Source organism: Mya arenaria, chromosome 17, assembly GCF_026914265.1.
Source record: "Mya arenaria isolate MELC-2E11 chromosome 17, ASM2691426v1".
Lineage (NCBI taxonomy): Eukaryota > Metazoa > Mollusca > Bivalvia > Myida > Myidae > Mya > Mya arenaria.
Genome location: NC_069138.1, coordinates 32,176,580 through 32,198,644, shown reverse-complemented (window position 1 = coordinate 32,198,644; position 22,065 = coordinate 32,176,580). Strand labels below are relative to the sequence as shown.

At 34.5% G+C, this 22,065-nt stretch overlaps 1 protein-coding gene across 6 annotated transcripts in view; it reads left to right on the top strand.

Moving 5' to 3' along the window:
* The window catches only part of LOC128222974 (uncharacterized), a 37,401-nt gene that overhangs the window by 14,299 nt on the left and 1,037 nt on the right, over positions 1-22,065 (top strand). For 3 of the 6 annotated variants that reach the window (XM_052932178.1, XM_052932175.1, XM_052932174.1), the window contains 15 exons: positions 4,591-4,686; positions 6,154-6,249; positions 11,855-11,950; positions 13,392-13,559; positions 13,780-13,964; positions 14,168-14,312; positions 16,323-16,487; positions 16,778-16,942; positions 17,231-17,395; positions 17,687-17,851; positions 18,140-18,304; positions 18,595-18,759; positions 19,048-19,224; positions 20,333-20,523; positions 21,377-21,539. In XM_052932178.1, coding sequence (XP_052788138.1) covers positions 4,591-4,686; positions 6,154-6,249; positions 11,855-11,950; positions 13,392-13,559; positions 13,780-13,964; positions 14,168-14,312; positions 16,323-16,487; positions 16,778-16,942; positions 17,231-17,395; positions 17,687-17,851; positions 18,140-18,304; positions 18,595-18,759; positions 19,048-19,224; positions 20,333-20,523; positions 21,377-21,539 — 2,307 coding nt within the window. Of the gene's footprint in view, positions 1-4,590; positions 4,687-6,153; positions 6,250-11,854; positions 11,951-13,391; positions 13,560-13,779; positions 13,965-14,167; positions 14,313-16,322; positions 16,488-16,777; positions 16,943-17,230; positions 17,396-17,686; positions 17,852-18,139; positions 18,305-18,594; positions 18,760-19,047; positions 19,225-20,332; positions 20,524-21,376; positions 21,540-22,065 lie in introns of those variants that run through there. The other 3 variants (XM_052932176.1, XM_052932177.1, XM_052932179.1) reach the window with 3 other exon arrangements.

Sequence of the window (22,065 nt, the reverse complement as noted above, 5' to 3'; positions counted from 1 at the left end):
TTAGTTACGCGTAATTCAAAACATTTACACAGTCGTTGTAAAAAATAAGTTTAAACTAAACATTTACATTAACGATTAACCATAAGGCCAATAACTGTATTTATTTTTACTGTTAATAAATGTGACATCAATTGTGGATGGAAGTCAAACGGGATTTTGTAAGCCACAATGTGAAGTAATTTTGCATGCTTGAGCATGTTCTATATGCCACCAATTTACCGCTCGTAAAAACTCTTAAAATTTAACGGCAACAAATATTTTAGCGGACAAAGCTCATTGCACTTTACAGGAGTCGAACAATATCACAAGATTACATTACACAGACAGATCAGATATACATCAACATATAAGCCCTAAGGGGTACATCACATAAAGGTTTTGGGTGGTCTGGGGGTTTGGATACCCCTATATATAGACAAGGGATCCAGCTGTCAAAATCACAACGTACAATAAATAAAACATTACAGGATACACAGACCTGCTAGTGATTAAAAATTGAGGTTTGTGAGATATATTTGGATAATATTTTTAAAAGCATTATTCATTTCCCTTTGTCCGCGTGCAGAAGATGTGTTTTAGAGGCGAACATCACCAATTTTCCGGTGAACGCGAACTTGTCGGAACAAACACTTTTGATAAAAATTGACGAGTTTCTGAGCTCGCTGTGCAAAAAATGTTTGATAATAGCAAGAAAAGAAAATGAGTTCTGTGGTGATAAATGTTTAAGCTGTGTCAGGGTGTATCATCTGGAAAAATTGGATAAAATTTGTGACTTTTATGGCAGTTTATAATGATCTTATACCAGCTGATTTTGACATCTGGATCCCTTCTCTATATCTAGGGGTATCAATACTCCCAGACCACCCAATACCTTTATGTGATGTACCCTTTATATAGCCAATTTAATTCGTTAAACCACGATAAAAACGTACGATAAAAAATATATACACGCGCATTAGGACTTGCCTGTTTCGCAATGAATGCCCGAGAATTCATTCGAACAGCTACACTTGTTTGGGGATGAACATGTCCCTCCGTTTTGACATTCCTCGTCACAAAGAGCTGAAACATATATGTGACGTCGTCAACGAAATTGATACACATTTATCGAGGTTTAGTGCCTCATTGGCAGACAGTCATAGCTATTTTTACATAGTCTCATTTTTTCTTCATATTGAATTTCAAACATAATTATAAGTTTCGTGTGCAATTTTTTGTTTTTGTTAAAATTGTTTTTGTTGAGAACGCCAATACTTCAACTCAATTTCGCAGACAACGTCACATATCATTCATACCAATTGGAAACTAAAACATTAGATACGCATTGAAAATGTTCGGATACATACAAAATTGATTAAAAAAAGATGCTCTTTAATTATGTTGGAAAAGTTCTTATATCGGAATTCTAGTACTTGGGTTTAATCAATTGAGTTATTTAAAAGCTCGCCAATGGGTATTGAGTTATATATAGTAGGGATGGCAACGAGTAGTAAAATTAATACTCGAGTACTCGGACGCTCGATCTTTATAATTATATAATTTTAAAACTTAAACAGCCCGGTTAAAAGGTAACGAGAATAATATCTTAATGGTGATGAATAAGAAGTTTAAAACTTAAACTGCCTGTTAAAAGCGTGGTATAACGAGAGAAATATTCTATCGGTGATGAATAAAAAGTTTAAAACTTTAACAGCCCGGTTAAAATTCCTTGTTTTAAATAGGAGTGTAACGAGAGTAACATAATTATATTATAATTGAATTGAAAACGAACTATTGAATAATAAGTAAATTCAACTGTAATTGCCTGCCTACGAGGCACAAAACCTCGTAATATGTAAACGTCACATTTTCCTTCTGATGTTCAATTTCGTTGATGACGTGACGTATATTTTTCAGCACTTTGTGGCGATGGATGTCAAAACGCTGGAACATGTACCTCCCCAAACAGGTGTAGATGTCTCGATGGATTCTCTGGCAGTCATTGCCAAACAGGCAAGTCTGCATGCAAGTATATGCATCTATTTTGTGTGATAGTGTGTCGTTGTTCGTCTCTTGTAAAGTGCATTGAACCTTGTGCCTCAAAACATATAATTTCCATTATATTATTAAGTGTTATTTTTTAGACTTCTAACAAGAAAGTGGCGGCATTTAGAACATACTTAAGCATGCAAAATAAATCCGCATTTAGTCTAAAAATGGCGAAGAAAACGTTTTCTTTGTTTAAAGTCCACATCATTCAATGCAGAATGATGCCTTCCGACTTACAGACAAGTGGCGGCATTTAGAACATACTTAAGCATGCAAAATACATCCGCATTGAGTCAAAAAATGACGAAGAAATAGTAAAGTTTTCTTTGTTTAAAGTCCACATTCAAAGCAAAATGATGCCTTCCGACTTATGACGCAATTTATTCCGTGGTATACACACACTGAAAATATGTCAAAATGTACTTTGTTATCGATCATATATTGAATTTTATTGCACATATCACGCTCGCATGTGATGTTATCAAAATATAAAGGATAAATTTTACTTCAAAACATTTTGATGCAGCCATGTTTAAAACATTGGCCATTAGATCACGCACTAAGCAGTACGTACACATTGAGCAACAATTTGTGACAACCTAGTAACGATGCGAAAATGTTTTATGTTATTCGAACAGCGATAGAGGAAAGTTCGGTGAACTAAACTGAATATTTTCAACTTATAACAATGTTTAAAAAAAATAAAAAATAAAATTTAATTATGTAAAAAAGCTATATTTCCCTGCTTACGATGCACGAGGTTTAGTAAAATGTAAACGTCACTTTTTTTCTCCTCAAATTCACTTTCGATGACGACGTCACAAATATTTTCAGCTCGGTGTGACGGTGGATGTAAGAACGGTGGGACATGTACTTCCCCAAACAAGTGAAGCTGTCCGGATGGATTCTCTGGCAGCCGTTGCGAATCAGGCAAGTCCTCATGCGTCAGAAGGCCTCATTGTTTTTATCTGTTTTTATCATAGTTTAACAAATTTAAGTGGCTTAATTATCTTTTAATGTATATCTGATCTGTCTGTGTAATATTGTGACGTTGTTCGTCTTCTATAAAGTGCATTGAACGTTTTGTCTCTAAACATATAGTATCGTTGATGACACGAGGTATATTTTTCAGCTCTGTGTGACGGTGGATGTCAAAACGGTGGGACATGTATCTCCCCAAACAGGTGCAGTTGTTCAAAAGGATTCTCTGGTAGTCGTTGCGAAACAGGCAAGTCCTTATTCGATTATAGGCCTCATTGATTTTATACTTTATTTTTATCGTAGTTTAACAAGTTAAAGGGGATTATCTTTGATGTATATCTGATCTGTCTGTGTAATATGGTGACGTTGGTTGTCTCCTGTTAAGACCATTGAACGTTTTCCCTCAAGAAATATAGTATCGTTGATGACGTTAAGTATATGTTCCAGCTCTTTGTGACGGTGGATGTCAAAACGGTGGGACATGTACCTCCCCAAACAGGTGCAACTGTCCGAAAGGATTCTCTGGTAGTCGTTGCGAAACAGGCAAGTCCTTATTCGATTATAGGCCTCATTGATTTTATATTTTATTTTTATCATAGTTTAACAAGTTATAGGGGATTATCTTCGATGTATATCTGTTCTGTCTGTGTAATATTGTGACGTTGTTTGTCTCCTGTTAAAACAATTTAACGTTTTCCCTCAAGAAATATAGTATCGTTGATGACGTTAGGAATATGTTCCAGCTCTTTGTGACGGTGGATGTCAAAACGGTGGGACATGTACCTCCCCAAACAGGTGTAACTGTCCGAAAGGATTCTCTGGTATTCATTGCGAAACAGGCAAGTCATCATGCAATTGTTCAAATAAATACAGTTAACGGCCTAATGTTAAATCGTTGAGTTCATGTATCACATTTTGATGTTCGTGATAACTCAGTTTTAGAAATAATTGTTTAAGCAAGCATAGGATTAACGGAGCACATGGAGAAAGACTAAATTGACCTTTTTCACAGCAGCTAAAGTATACTAAAATGTAGCAGTACATTTTTTTTTTGGTCTTCAAGGCATTTCAGACGACATGCCTGGCGCAGCCATGTGCTGGCTTATTGTTTAGAACACCAAAATGAATTGCTATCTCTCTTCATGATCAACGGGAAATGCTCTGCTGATGCCTATATATATAACTCAATACCCATTGGCGAGCTTTTAAATAACTCAATTGATTAAACCCAAGTACTAGAATTCCGATATAAGAACTTTTCCAACATAATTAAAGAGCATCTATTTTAACCATGTTTGTATGTGTCCGAACATTTACAATGCGTATCTAATGTTTTAGTTTCCAATTGGTATGAATGATATGTGACGTTGTCTGCGAAATTGAGTTGAGGTATTCACGTTCTCAACAAAAACAATTTTAACATAAACAAAAAATTGCATACGAAACTTATAATAACGTTTGAAATTCAATTTGAAGAAAAAATGAGACTATGTAAAAATAGCTATGACTGTCTGCCAATGAGGCAGTCAACCTCGATAAATGTGTATCAATTTCGTTGACGACGTCACATATATGTTTCAGCTCTTTGTGACGAGGAATGTCAAAACGGAGGGACATGTTCATCCCCAAACAAGTGTAGCTGTTCGAATGAATTCTCGGGCATTCATTGCGAAACAGGCAAGTCCTAATGCGCGTGTATATATATCTTTATCGTACGTTTTTATCGTGGTTTAACGAATTAAATTGGCTATATAAAGGGTACATCACATAAAGGTATTGGGTGGTCTGGGGGTATTGATACCCCTATATATAGACAAGAGATCCAGCTGTCAAAATCAGCTGGTATAAGATCATTATAAACTGCAATAAAAGTCACAAATTTTATCCAATTTTTCCAGATGATACACCCTGACACAGCTTAAACATTTATCACCACAGAACACATTTTCTTTTCTTCCTATTATAAAACTTTATTTTTTTACAGCGAGCTCAGAAACTCGTCAATTTTTATCAAAAGTGTTTGTTCCGACAAGATCGGGTTTGATCCGGAAAATTGGTGATGTTCGCCTCTAAAACACATCTTCTGCACGCGGACAAAGGGAAATGAATAATGCTTTTAAAAATATTATCCAAATATATCTCACAAACCTCAATTTTTAATCACTAGCAGTTCTGTGTATCCCGTAATGTCTTATTTATTGTACGTTGTGATTTTGACAGATTCGACTCCTGTAAAGTGCAATGAGCTTTGTCCGCTAAAAGATTAGTTGCCGTTAAAGTTTTAAGAATTTTTACGAGCGGCAAATTGGTGGCATATAGAACATGCTCAAGCATGCAAAATTACTTCACATTGTGGCTTACAAAATCCCGTTTGATTTCCATCCATAATTGATGTCGCATTTATTAACAGTAAAAATAAAAACAGCTAAGGGCCTTATGGTTAATCGTTAATGTAAATGTTTAGTTCAAACTTATTTTTTACAACGACTGTGTAAATGTTTTGAATTTCGCGGTAACTAAGTATATGTGATAGGTTTGTATGTATGCGTTTGATTAACGGAGCTTATATGAATACGATATATTTAACTATCAGCCAACAGCTAAATGGTTATTAAGAATAGTAGCAATACGTTTATTGCTATTTTTAAGAAGACCAAATATAAGGTTAACTTTCTTCGTGTTCAGCGAAAAATACACCGCGAATGCCTTTAACTAGTCGGTGTGCATTCGCGACTTTTAAAAATATCTCAAAAAATAAACCGTGAACTAGCATTCGAACATGAAAACATTTTCAACATAATGATTGAACATCTTTTGATTTCAATCGATGTTGTATATGTTAACAAACATTAACAATGGGTATCTTATGTTTAGATTTGTAATCTGTATGAATGATATGTGACGTCGTCGGCGAAAATCAGTTGATGTATTCTCGTTTACAACAAAAGAAATGTTCACCAAAAGATATCATTGGAAAACGAACTTATGACAATGTATATATTAAATTGAAATCAAAACTATTGAAAAATTAAGTAAATTCAACTGTAATTGCCTGCCTACGAGGCACAAAACCTCGTAATATGTAAACGTCACATTTTCCTTCTGCTGTACAATTTCGTTGATGACGTGACGTATATTTTTCAGCACTTTGTGGCGATGGATGTCAAAACGCTGGGACATGTACCTCCCCAAACAGGTGTAGATGTCTCGATGGGTTCTCTGGCAGTCATTGCCAAACAGGCAAGTCTGCATGCAAGTATATGCATCTATTTTGTGTAATAGTATGCCGTTGTTCGTCTCTTGTAAAGTGCATTGAACTTTGTGCCTCAAAACATATAATTTCCATTATATTATTAAGTGTTATTTTTTAGACTTCTAACAGGAAAGTGGCGGCATTTAGAACATACTTAAGCATGCAAAATACATCCGCATTGAGTCTAAAAATGGCGAAAAAAAAAGTAAAGTTTTCTTTGTTTAAAGTCCACATTCAAAGCAAAATGATGCCTTCCGACTTATGACGCAATTTATTCCGTGGTATACACACACTGAAAATATGTCAAAATGTACTTTGTTATCGATCATATATTGAATTTTATTGCACATATCACGCTCGCATGTGATGTTATCAAAATATAAAGGATAAATTTTACTTCAAAACATTTTGATGCAGCCATGTTTAAAACATTGGCCATTAGATCACGCACTAAGCAGTACGTACACATTGAGCAACAATTTGTGACAACCTAGTAACGATGCGAAAATGTTTTATGGTATTCGAACAGCGATAGAGGAAAGTTCCGTGAACTAAACTGAATATTTTCAACTTATAACAATGTTTAAAAAGTAATAATAAAAAAAATTAATTATGTAAAAAAGCTTTATTTCCCTGCTTATGACGCACGAGGTTTAGTAAAATGTAAACAGTAGTTTTTTCTCCTCAAATCCATTTTCGATGACGACGTCACAAATATTTTCAGCTCGGTGTGACGGTGGATGTCAGAACGGTGGGACATGTACTTCCCCAAACAAGTGTAGCTGTCCGGATGGATTCTCAGGCAGCCGTTGCGAATCAGGCAAGTCCTCATGCGTCAGAAGGCCTCATTGTTTTTATCTTCTTTTATCATAGTTTAACAATTTTAAGTGGCTTAATTATCTGTTAATGTATATCTGATCTGTCTGTGTAATATTGTGACGTTGTTCGTCTTCTATAAAATGCATTGAACGTTTTGTGTCTAAACATATAGTATCGTTGATGACACGAGGTATATTTTTCAGCTCTGTGTGACGGTGTATGTCAAAGTGGTGGGACATGTATCTCCCCAAACAGGTGCAGTTGTCCAAAAGGATTCTCTGGTAGTCGTTGCGAAACAGGCAAGTCCTTATTCGATTATAGGCCTCATTGATTTTATACTTTATTTTTATCGTAGTTTAACAAGTTAAAGGGGATTATCTTTGATGTATATCTGATCTGTCTGTGTAATATGGTGACGTTGGTTGTCTCCTGTTAAGACCATTGAACGTTTTCCCTCAAGAAATATAGTATCGTTGATGACGTTAAGTATATGTTCCAGCTCTTTGTGACGGTGGATGTCAAAACGGTGGGACATGTATCTCCCCAAACAGCTGCAATTGTCAGAAAGGATTCTCTGGTAGTCGTTGCGAAACAGGTAAGTCCTTATTCGATTTTAGGCCTCATTGATTTTATGTTTTATTTTTATCGTAGTTTAACAAGTTAAAGGGGATTATCTTTGATGTATATCTGATCTGTCTGTGTAATATTGTGACGTTGTTTGTGTCCTGTTAAGACAATTTAACGTTTTCCCACAAGACATATAGTATCGTTGATGACGTTAAGTATATGTTCCAGCTCTTTGTGACGGTGGATGTCAAAACGGTGGGACATGTACCTCCCCAAACAGGTGTAACTGTCCGAAAGGATTCTCTGGTAGTCATTGCGAAACAGGCAAGTCCTCATGCAATTTTTCAAATAAATACAGTTAACGGCCTAATGTTAAATCGTTGAGTTCATGTATCACATTTTGATGTTCCTGATAACTCAGTTTTAGAAATAAATGTTAAAGTAAGCATAGGATTAACGGAGCACATGGAGAAAGACTAAATTAACCTTTTTTACAGCAGCTAAAGTATATTCAAATGTAGTAGTACGTAATACTTGGTGGTTGTTGTTTTTTGGTCTTCAAGGCATGTCAGACGACAGGCCTGGCACAGCCATGTGATGGCTAATTGTTTAGAACACCAAAATGAATTGCTATCTCTCTTCATGATCAACGGAAAATACTCTGCTGATGCCTATATATATAACTCAATACCCATTGGCGAGCTTTTAAATAACTCAATTGATTAAACCCAAGTACTAGAATTCCGATATAAGAACTTTTCCAATATAATTAACGAGCATCTTTTTTTAATCAATGTTGTATGTATCCGAACATTTTCAATGCGTATCTAATGTTTTAGTTTCCAATTGGTATGAATGATATGTGACGTTGTCTGCGAAATTGAGTTTAGGTATTCACGTTCACAAAAACAAATTTTAACAAAAACAAAAAATTGCATACGAAACTTATAATGATGTTTGAAATTCAATTTGAAGAAAAAATGAGACTATGCAAAAATAGCTATGAATGTCTGCCAATGAGGCAGTAAACCTCGATAAATGTGTATCAATTTCGTTGACGACGTCACATGTATGTTTCAGCTCTTTGTAACGAGGAATGTCAAAACGGAGGGACATGTTCATCCCCAAACAAGTGTAGCTGTTCGGATGAATTCTCGGGCATTCATTGCGAAACAGGCAAGTCCTAATGCGCGTGTATATATATTTGTATCGTACGTTTTTATCGTGATTTAACAAATTAAATTGGCTATATAAAGGGGTACATCACATAAAGGTATTGGGTGGTCTGGGAGTATTGATACCCCTATATATAGACAAGGGATCCAGCTGTCAAAATCAGCTGGTATAAGGTCATTATAAACTGCCATAAAAGTCACAAATTTTATCCAATATTTCCAGATGATACATCCGGACACAGCCTAAACATTCATCACCACAGAACACGTTTTCTTTTCTTGCTATTATCAAACATTTTTTGCACAGCGAGCTCAGAAACTCGTCAATTTTTATCAAAAGTGTTTGTTCCGACAAGATCGCCTTCACCGGAAAATTGGTGATGTTCGCCTCTAAAACACATCTTCTGCACGCGGACAAAGGGAAATGAATAATGCTTTTAAAAACATTATCCAAATATATCTCACAAACCTCAATTTTTAATCACTAGCAGGTCTGTGTATCCTGTAATGTTTTATTTATTGTACGTTGTGATTTTGACAGATTCGACTCCTGTAAAGTGCAATGAGCTTTGTCCGCTAAAAGATTAGTTGCCGTTAAAGTTTTAAGTATTTTTACGAGCGGTAAATTGGTGGCATATAGAACATGCTCAAGCATGCAAAATTCTCTGGTAGTCGTTGCGAAACAGGTAAGTCCTTATTCGGTTTTAGGCCTCATTGATTTTATATTTTATTTTTATCGTAGTTTAGCAAGTTAAAGGGGATTATCTTTGATGTATATCTGATCTGTCTGTGTAATATTGTGACGTTGTTTGTGTCCTGTTAAGACAATTTAACGTTTTCCCACAAGACATATAGTATCGTTGATGACGTTAAGTATATGTTCCAGCTCTTTGTGACGGTGGATGTCAAAACGGTGGGACATGTACCTCCCCAAACAGGTGTAACTGTCCGAAAGGATTCTCTGGTAGTCATTGCGAAACAGGCAAGTCCTCATGCAATTTTTCAAATAAATACAGTTAACGGCCTAATGTTAAATCGTTGAGTTCATGTATCACATTTTGATGTTCGTGATAACTCAGTTTTAGAAATAATTGTTTAAGCAAGCATAGGATTAACGGAGCACATGGAGAAAGACTAAATTGACCTTTTTCACAGCAGCTAAAGTATATTCAAATGTAGTAGTACGTAATACTTGGTGGTTGTTGTTTTTTGGTCTTCAAGGCATGTCAGACGACAGGCCTGGCACAGCCATGTGATGGCTAATTGTTAAGAACACCAAAATGAATTGCTATCTCTCTTCATGATCAACGGAAAATACTCTGCTGATGCCTATATATATAACTCAATACCCATTGGCGAGCTTTTAAATAACTCAATTGATTAAACCCAAGTACTAGAATTCCGATATAAGAACTTTTGAAAATTGGTGATGTTCGCCTCTGATACATATACTGCACGCGGACAAAGGGAAATGAACAATGCTTTTAAAAACATTATCCAAATATATCTCACAAACCTCAATTTTTAATCACTAGCAGGTCTGTGTATCCCGTAATGTTTTATTTATTGTACGTTGTGATTTTGACAGATTCGACTCCTGTAAAGTGCAATGAGCTTTGTCCGCTAAAAGATTAGTTGCCGTTAAAGTTTTAAGAATTTTTACGAGCGGTAAATTGGTGGCATATAGAACATGCTCAAGCATGCAGAATTACTTCACATTGTGGCTTACAAAATCCCGTTTGATTTCCATCCACAATTGATGTCGCATTTATTAAAAGTAAATATAAAAACAGCTAAGGGCCTTATGGTTAATCGTTAATGTAAATGTTTAGTTCAAACTTATTTTTTACAACGACTGTGTAAATGTTTTGAATTTCGCGGTAACTAAGTATATGTGATAGGTTTGTATGTATGCGTTTGATTAACGGAGCTTATAGGAATACGATGTATTTAACTATCTGCCTACAGCTAAATGGTTATTAAGAATAGTAGCAATTTGTTTATTGCTATTTTTAAGAAGACCAAAAATAAGGTTAACTTTCTTTGTGTTCAGCGAAAAATACACCGCGAATGCCTTTAACTAGTCGGTGTGCATTCGCGACCTTTAAAAAAATATCTCAAAAAATAAACCGTGAACTAGCATTCGAACATGAAAACATTTTCAACATAATGATTGAACATCTTTTGATTTCAATCGATGTTGTATATGTTAACAAACATTAACAATGGGTATCTTATTTTTAAATTTGTAATCTGTATGAATGATATGTGACGTCGTCGGCGAAGATGAGTTGATGTATTCTCGTTTACAACAAAAGAAATGTTCACCAAAAGATATAATTGGAAAACGAACTTATGACAATGTATAAAATTGAATTGAAAAAACAAAACTATTGAAAAAGTAAGTAAAATCAACTTTAATTGCCTGCCTACGAGGCACAAAACCTCGTAATATGTAAACGTCACATTTTCCTTCTGCTGTACAATTTCGTTGATGACGTGACGTATATTTTTCAGCACTTTGTGGCGATGGATGTCAAAACGCTGGGACATGTACCTCCCCAAACAGGTGTAGATGTCTCGATGGATTCTCTGGCAGTCTTTGCCAAACAGGCAAGTCTGCATGCAAGTATATGCATCTATTTTGTGTGATAGTGTGTCGTTGTTCGTCTCTTGTAAAGTGCATTGAACCTTGTGCCTCAAAACATATAATTTCCATTATATTATTAAGTGTTATTTTTTAGACTTCTAACAGGAAAGTGGCGGCATTTAGAACATACTTAAGCATGCAAAATACATCCGCATTGAGTCTAAAAATGGCGAAAAAAAAGTAAAGCAATAGAGGAAAGTTCCGTGAACTAAACTGAATATTTTCAACTTATAACAATGTTTAAAAAGTAATAATAAAAAAAATTAATTATGTAAAAAAGCTATATTTCCCTCCTTATGACGCACGAGGTTTAGTAAAATGTAAACGTCACTTTTTTCTCCTCAAATTCACTTTCGATGACGACGTCACAAATATTTTCAGCTCGGTGTGACGGTGGATGTCAGAACGGTGGGACATGTACTTCCCCAAACAAGTGTAGCTGTCCGGATGGATTCTCTGGCAGCCGTTGCGAATCAGGCAAGTCCTCATGCGTCAGAAGGCCTCATTGTTTTTATCTGTTTTTATTATAGTTTAACAAATTTAAGTGGCTTAATTATCTTTTAATTTGACATTGCAGAAGATCGAAAATGTAAATAAAACAGAGAACATATCTAAAAAGACACTGCGGATTAAATTGCGAGACATCATAAATGAAGCAGTATCAAACAAATCTGCAAATGTGGCACCAGTCATTATATTAGAGCAGGTGGTGGAATAAAGATATTTCCCTTTAAAGAACCCGCCTTTACCCCGAACCTATGATTTATAGGTCCGTGCATTGAAAAAGAATATCATGTCGGCCTCCATAGCTTCAATGCCAATAAGAAACAGGCCACTTTAATTACAGGCCATTTTATACAAATCGATCAAAGAAAACAAGTGGATAAAAACGAAGAATTGAGAAAATTAAAACAGTCATTTTACTTATAAAAGGTTTTATTTTCTGATTTTACTGATGTTTTTTTATACTGTCCATGTGTTTGTAATGCACTAGTCAATTGAAACCACTCCCCAAGGTCCGGGGAATAGCGGGGACTTTGACTTTCGGTCCAGCCAACCCCGGGTAAATCCACTGCATTCACCCGGCACTGTGGGGCCACCTGAAAAGTAAAAACTTGGCCCATTTCCTCGACTATCCCTAGTATACCCCAGGACCTGGGGGAGGGGGCGTGGTTACCGTGGATTGACTGGTTCATAAATACAATGTACAGGCTGTTTCTAAAACATTTACAAGTCCTACTATTTTTATCTGTTTATAACGATTATGATTATATGAAAACTGAGAAATGCATTTTAGAAAATTTAAAACATAACTCACGAAAACATGTTTAATTCTTGTAAGTGGTGTGTCCGTGTATTTTAATATAAGTTTTGCACTCAAATTCTTAGTAAAAGAACTTCAGAAAATAGAGAAAACTCAGAAGTAAACAAAAAAAATAATATGCGCGGCCAAATAGTAAATGCGGGCGCAAAAAAAAAGTTTGTTTTTTTTCGTTTTTCGAATTTTGGGTGCGGCAAATCCGACTAACAAATGATCAATTTGTTGTGGCCTTAGAATAATATTAAGTTGACCATAGCGGTTTCTTTCTTCATTAAACTTTCTTTGATTGAAGCCTATAGCTGTTTTGATAAATGATGGCAGTGTATTGCCATGCGTGCGTTTGATTTTAAAATTGCGTTTGTCTTCTTACCATTTCAGCCAGGATTCATTTTCTTAAAATGTATTATATGATTGTACTTCGACAGTTTACACAGAAATAAACAAATCGTATATATTTAAAAGGTTACCACATTGCGTCATACATGTAACACAACTCTGTGTTCTACTTATATCCGGCTCGTACTGACATAATTGAAATGATTCGGTTACTGCCTTGTGTCATAACACATTTCTATTTTTGTTATTGCTACTTTTCAGAGGAGGGATGTCAAGCTCCGATTGAGAAAGGAAATGATGCGTTATACCGAAATGGAGCCACATACACTGTTTCTCATGAAAGCTGCTCCGGTGGAAATATACCCAGTTTTAAAGGACAGATTACTTGTGTAAACGGTCGCTGGTCTGAGCAAGTCAGCTGTTTGGGAGGTAACTTCTTCTTTCTTTAATACTAATGTAACTTTGTTTTGGTGCATACATTAATTGAAAAATTAAAGTTTCAATTAAACAGTCATTTGAAAGTCTAATTTGTTAAGACTTATTAAGAATCACCAAGTGCCATGATATATCAGTATTCATCGCCTGTATGTTTTGTTTTTAGATGTTTTGCATCGCTGACTTATAATTGCGATGATAATCTCCATTGTAGGAGCAAGTTACCGTATAACTGTAAAAACTGCTAACATCAAATGGAGCACGGGTGAGGGCACAGATAGGGAGGTATACTTGTACATGTATGGTTCCAAAGGGAACAGCAGCAAAATCATCTTACATGGTCGGTTTGAGGCTGGTTATAATGATATTACAGTTGGTCATTTTGTTGACGTCGGAGAGGTAGGTATTCTTTAAACAAAAATTATTTAAGTTACCTTTTTATTGTTTTAATGTGTTTAAAATTACATCAAACTGAAAGAAAAGAAAAAAGTATTTGTTAGTAAAGTGGCCTCAAATGTTCTTTGTAAGTTGCGTAAATCTCGACATTTTACAATCATTTTTAAAACCTACGAAACCTCAAAATCGTTAAACTAAAATTTCAGATCAACAAAATTCGAATCGGTGTTAAGGCCCTTCACAGCAGGTTTGCTGGTTGGAAACTGGAATCCGTACTTATTGAAGATGTTTCCAAAAGTGCCTATTACAAATTTTTACACAATTTGAGTGAAATCTTTCTTCATCGAGTCGGTAATGCTCTTCACTTCCAAATGCTCTTTATCTGAAAAAAGAAAGTATTTTGTACACATATACGATAAAACACACACCAACATTATCCAGTTGTTTCGAGTGCAACAGATCGCCTATTAATGCATGTGTTTAACTGTTCAAATGTCGCTGGATCGACTGTATAGAGGATAATTGTATGAGTCAGTGTATTATACCGAGTGAGCGACAAAAGATTGATTTCACGAGTGGCGTAGCCAAGAGTTAAATAATCACTTTTGGAGTTCACGAGGTGAAATATATTGCTATCTTACACTGAAACCAACAATCTTTTTTTATCATAAACCTAAAATTGGAGTTAAAAATCATTGCATTACACTTTTTTAGAAAAACGCGCCAATTTGTATGTACACGTAACATTATGTCGGAAATGACGTCGTTTTAATCGTGTCCCAGCCTTGTGCGCGCTGACCTTTGATTTGTAACTGATATTGGGCTTTAATTAAAAACAGTGAAACGATTCTATAATATATAGAGGATATTTGTTTATTTAAGAGCGTATTTTATTTCACGAATATTTTCACGAAGCCTCGAATGAAAATATAGTTTTTCTATGATCACGAGAAAAAGTGTTGAGAAAAAGTTCTCTGCTATTCTTTTAAAAGTTTATTGTACGCTCGTTTATAGTACATATATTTTCAATGAAGCTTTATTAGTGCATCTATGTTCCAAAAAATTAACGAAAACACTTTTACTTTAAGCAGAGCATGAATACATAACCAAACTACTACGATGCCATATATTGAACGACAATTTGAAAGATCGAATGTGTTAGCAAAACAATTGCGGATACACATTGGATATAAAACATTTTTCTTAGTTTTAGTGTGTGTTTCATGATATATTAATATTCAGTCATCTTACTGTCAGACACCAGTCTGTTTTGCTTGAAGACAGGTCGATTCATAGATAATGATGAGGACCACGCTAGTTTGTTGACAAATTTTGAGGCGTGGGTGTGGGGTAATCAATCGGTAAATCTGAAATTGTTGTTTGAATTTTCCGGGAAGTTCGTATTACGTATTACAACGACAAACAGTTTTAATTACTTTTACACGATGATATAACATTCTTTTTATGTTTGAAGAGTTGTTTTCGTCTGTAATTTGTTTGGTATGAAAGCAAATGTTCGAACATTCAGCTTCATGATCAAGAAAACGTTTAAACAACGGGATAACCCTTTTTCTAATAAACGGTCGTTGTTAATTTCCAAATATATCTTTAAACTTCTGCAACATTTCTTTTAATTTTAAATATTTCATTTGCAAACATTTTCTGGTCCAAAGTAAAGTGTTCTGTTTTAATCAAGGGGAAGTAACTACACTGGATTTAAAAAGTAGTTTTGAAAGTTATATTACAGTGAAAATATCAAATTGACTCCATATTTCATCGAAAAGCATTAAAGAAAATATAATATAATTTGATATTTTCACAGTTTCCTTGGAAAACATATAACAAATTGTTATCTTTTTTCACGAGTATTTTAGCAACATCATCCGATCGTCGTCTATTTCTTGTCGTCACCAAGACAACGAAGATTCAGCTTTAAATTGACACCAACATAATTTATTCATAGTATATGGATGTCTTATCAATTTACCTATTTGATAATCATGACCAGGCGACTTTTTTGTTGTTCAATCACAAAATTGTTAAAAACATGTGCCTTGTACACAGGTATTACCAAATTCAATATAATCATTTTATTTAAGGAAATATTGCAGTGTGATTTCGAGAATATATCTGTAGGATAAAATACAGCTAGATAGGAACTGATGAAATAACTGACTAAAGCTGTTCTTCTGATTATATGTCCATGCTATACAATGTGTGAGTTCAAATTTGTTAATCTCAGATATACAATTGTTCCCAAGGACATACAATAGACGTAACATTAGATATATGCCTTAATGAACTATGTTAAAGGAATGCTCAATGTTTTAAAACAGAGATGGGTTTGACATATATTTTCAGCTTCCTGTAGTCCGCCTGCTGGCTTAAGAAATGTACAGCCTTTTTACATAGTCGACGACACACTCTACCTGGATTCATCGAACTGTGCCAAAGGTTACATTCCAAACTCTTCATCTACGAAGTGCACGGCGACGGGTTGGACGATTAATATCGTATGCAATCAAAGTAATATGCGTTGTGTACAATTAGATTTACAAATAATGGCGTTTGTGATACAATGAACAATGTATATACGTACAAATTGGTGTATTTTTATCATAATTACAGATGCAATAGTAATAGTTATTGCAACATTGAACTTTACATGTAGAGATGGTACTGAATTGATAGCATCTCAGATATACAATTTTCCAAGGTAACACAATAGACGTAATATTAGGTATATGCCTTAATGACTTTTGACAAAGGAATAATCAATGTTTTAAAAAAGAGATGGATTTGACATTTATTTTCAGTTTTCTGTAGTCCGCCTGCTGTCTTAAGAAATGTACACCCATTTTACTTAGACGGCCACACACTCTACCTTGATTCATCTAACTGTGCGAAAGGATACATTCCAAACTCTTCATCTACGAAGTGCACGGCGACGGGGTGGACGATTAATGTCGTATGCAATCAAAGTAATATGCGTTGTGTACAATTAGAATTACATGTAATGGCGCGTGTGATACAATGAACAATGTTTTACGTACAAATTGGTGTATTTTAATCATTATTGCAGATGCAATAGTAATAGTTATTGCAACATTGAACTTTACATGTAGAGATGGTACTTAATTGATAGCATCTCCGATATACAATTTCCCAAGGTAACACAATAGTCGTAATATTAGGTATATGCCTTAATGAATTTTGACAAAGGAATAATCAATGTTTTAAAAAGAGCTGGATTTAACATTTATTTTCAGTTTTCTGTACTCCGCCTGCTGGCTTAAGAAATGTACACCTATTTTACTTAGACGGCCACACACTCTACCTTGATTCCTCTAACTGTGCCAAAGGTTACATTCCAAACTCTTCATCTACGAAGTGCACGGCGACGGGGTGGACGATTAATGTCGTATGCAATCAAAGTAATATGCGTTGTGTACAATTAGAATTACATATAATGGCGCTTGTGATACAATGAACAATGAATATACGTACAAATTGGTGTATTTTAATTTTTATTACAGATGCAATAGTAATAGTTATTGCAACATTGAACTTTACATGTAGAGATGGTACTGAATTGATAGCATCTCAGATATACAATTTCCCAAGGTAACACAATAGACGTAATATTAGGTATATGCCTTAATAAATTTTGACAAAGGAATAATCAATGTTTTAAAAAAAGAGATGGATTTGACATTTATTTTCAGTTTTCTGTAGTCCGCCTGCTGTCTTAAGAAATGTACACCCATTTTACTTAGACGGCCACACACTCTACCTTGATTCATCTAACTGTGCGAAAGGATACATTCCAAACTCTTCATCTACGAAGTGCACGGCGACGGGGTGGACGATTAATGTCGTATGCAATCAAAGTAATATGCGTTGTGTACAATTAGAATTACATGTAATGGCGCGTGTGATACAATGAACAATGTTTTACGTACAAATTGGTGTATTTTAATCATTATTGCAGATGCAATAGTAATAGTTATTGCAACATTGAACTTTACATGTAGAGATGGTACTTAATTGATAGCATCTCCGATATACAATTTCCCAAGGTAACACAATAGTCGTAATATTAGGTATATGCCTTAATGAATTTTGACAAAGGAATAATCAATGTTTTAAAAAGAGCTGGATTTAACATTTATTTTCAGTTTTCTGTACTCCGCCTGCTGGCTTAAGAAATGTACACCTATTTTACTTAGACGGCCACACACTCTACCTTGATTCCTCTAACTGTGCCAAAGGTTACATTCCAAACTCTTCATCTACGAAGTGCACGGCGACGGGGTGGACGATTAATGTCGTATGCAATCAAAGTAATATGCTTTGTGTACGATTAGAATTACATATAATGGCGCGTGTGATACAATGAACAATGAATATACGTACAAATTGGTGTATTTTAATTTTTATTACAGATGCAATAGTAATAGTTATTGCAACATTGAACTTTACATGTAGAGATGGTACTGAATTGATAGCATCTCAGATATACAATTTCCCAAGGTAACACAATATACGTAATATTAGGTATATGCCTTAATGACTTTTGACAAAGGAATAATCAATGTTTTAAAAAAGAGATGGATTTGACTTTTATTTTCAGTTTTCTGTAGTCCGCCTGCTGTCTTAAGAAATGTACACCCATTTTACTTAGACGGCCACACACTCTACCTTGATTCATCTAACTGTGCGAAAGGATACATTCCAAACTCTTCATCTACGAAGTGCACGGCGACGGGGTGGACGATTAATGTCGTATGCAATCAAAGTAATATGCGTTGTGTACAATTAGAATTACATGTAATGGCGCGTGTGATACAATGAACAATGTTTTACGTACAAATTGGTGTATTTTAATCATTATTGCAGATGCAATAGTAATAGTTATTGCAACATTGAACTTTACATGTAGAGATGGTACTTAATTGATAGCATCTCCGATATACAATTTCCCAAGGTAACACAATAGTCGTAATATTAGGTATATGCCTTAATGAATTTTGACAAAGGAATAATCAATGTTTTAAAAAGAGCTGGATTTAACATTTATTTTCAGTTTTCTGTACTCCGCCTGCTGGCTTAAGAAATGTACACTCATTTTACTTAGACGGCCACACACTCTTCCTTGATTCATCTAACTGTGCGAAAGGATACATTCCAAACTCTTCATCTACGAAGTGCACGGCGACGGGGTGGACGATTAATGTCGTCTGCAATCAAAGGAGTATGCGTAGTATACAATGCTTATTACATAGAATGGCGCATGTGATACAATTGGCATTGTACGAATCGTACGAATTGATGTATTTTAATCATTATTACAGACGAATAAGTAATAGTAATTGTTGCACTGCATACATGTATATAATACCTTGCATATTAAGTGCATCTCTTCTTTGTGCGTATAAAGTTGATCGATCCGTATATCACTTTATTGTAATGAAATTCCATTTTTAATGACGTCAGCGGACTATATAATATTTTCTGCCGGACCGGACCTTTCCAAAATATGGACCGCTGACGTCATATAAATGGTGAGTGCTGCTTAAAAAGTGCTTTGAATATAGTGAATGGAAATATTAAGTGTTCGGTATAATATAAGGAATATAACACTTCGGGCAATTAGCATATACAACTTCGGAGGCTGACTGGCCGGTCCTTATAATGTCATATGGCCCTCAGTGGTGTCTAATATGTCTTAAAGCGATGGTGCTGAATTGAAAGGACTAGCAGTTACAACGCTGCAATATCGTTAGAGACATGATACTGTATTTATAAGTCTAAGTGTTACATAATGTAAAATACATGTATATATGATAATGAATTAATATGACTTGCTGTTGCATCAATACAAGTTACTGGAAGACATGGTAGAGTATTTGTTTCGAATATTTGTTGCAACACTGCAAAATACTTGTTCACATGGTAATAAATTGATAGGACTAGCTGTTGCAAATCAACAACTTTATTTAAGGACATAACAACACTATGATATACTTTAAAACATGAAACTGAATTGATAGTTGATAATTGATAGGCTCGGTGTTGCCAAAATATAGACGAAGCTGTAATGTATTTTTGTTTGTGACATTAATATTTTGATAGAAATTGTAAGTGCATATTATATACTTGATTCATTTATGTAATACCGGTAAGCGTATTGCATGGATGTTTTGATCTTCATTGCTGTAGAAAATATCTATTAAATTATATCTTAATATTTACCTGAATATTAAGAACATGAGCAATAACAAGAATGACATATACTTTCTATGGTCACGCCAATAATTAATCATATAATATTTGGATTCCTGTATACATATCATCGAACAATTTTACAGAATCAACGTCAACGTACAGAATCCGTGTAAAAACCATCGATTATGATAAAGACCCTTGGGGTGGGACAAGACAGAATGTTCTTGTAAAAATTCAAGGAAGACAGGCAGAAACCAGGTGGATACCTATTTGGGGTGATTTTTTTCCAGGACGAATATCGGAAACGAGATTTTCAATCAATACTATTGAACAGGTTATACTATAATGATATATTTAACCTCGTGTATACCAGTTTTTATATTTCACAAGTGGCTTTTGCTAATTTGACGAAATATTGCCGTCTTAAGCTGACACAAACGAATATTCACTAAATAAATACTATGTTTATAGAAGCAATACGTTAGAACAGTTACACCAATAATATATTAAGCATCATTAACATTATAAAAATCGAAAGTATTTATCTTATTATATGCAATCACACATGTGACAATCACTAAATTTTCCACTTATTATCAATATGTACAAAAAGGGAGTCATTAACTTCATATGAAGCTAAAAATCAAGAATATGCATACACAATTTTAATAACGAGTGTAATAGTTCATGCTTAAGTCATAGAAGTTGTCCGTAATGTTTTATATTTGTTTATGGTTCATTTATAGATGCACATAAAACTTTGAGCAGTTAGGCCTTTGCATTTTATAATTTAAAGGTACACATAACATGTGACACTTCAACGCCACCAATGAGCATTTTTGCTGCTACTGTTACTTCAAGTAAAAATGCCAATACCTTACAATATCACACATGGAAATATATGGTGTATGCACGAAACGTTTTATAAGAGGTCGCAGTGCCTGACATTAAATCAATTTATCAATTTAATTTGGTATGCCGTCATCAACTTCAAATTGAACGGTGTTCGAATTAAATTAAATGAGTTACAAGAACCAAAACCAATGTCAAATTGCAATATGTTTTACTAAATGTAGAATTATATTACTTTGTTTATTACTGCATAAATTATGCTGTATGTACACTTTAACAAGATACATTCATCTTAATCCTCTGATAAAATCTAGCCACTTTTTTGCCATTTTTAGATTGAGAAAATTCATCTGAAGGCCTATGGAAACGTCCACGTAGGAGAGAAATGGAAGCCAGATTACGTTACCATTCATGTTGAAGACACGGACGACTTATACGTGTTTCGATACAAGAGCAGTGAATACCTATTTAAAAACGAAACAAGCCTTTATCCAGAAGGTATTTATAATCATCTTTTATTTTATGAATATTTACAAACAGCCGTACTACACAAAGACAATCATTTAGACGAAACAATGCAGTTTAGTGCAGTTGCCCAAATCCTGTTATGACATTTTTGTGTGAAAGAATGACAACACACACGACGCACAGCAATTTAAATACATAACTTAAGTGACATTGGGGTTACCACCTTGGACGGTCAGCAAAATTAATTTCGACGACTTCATTTTTGGTTTAAACATGTCTTTTTCCACTGCTCAGTCTCACACGTTTCCAAGAAAATACATATAGAAGGCTAATATCTCAAGTCAGTTGTTCTGAAATGTTAAATTAAATGAGCAACCAATTAGTTTAAAAAGAATTTAGAAAATAGTAATGTTTTTCAATATCAATGAATCATTTTTTCCTGAAACCTCAAAGTACTTTAAATGTTAGGTTTTCTTTCGATCAAATTTCTCTTCTTCATATATTAACTTGCTAAAACAAGCACATGTTTTTAAAGGGTCCAATAATCAATGCTGCT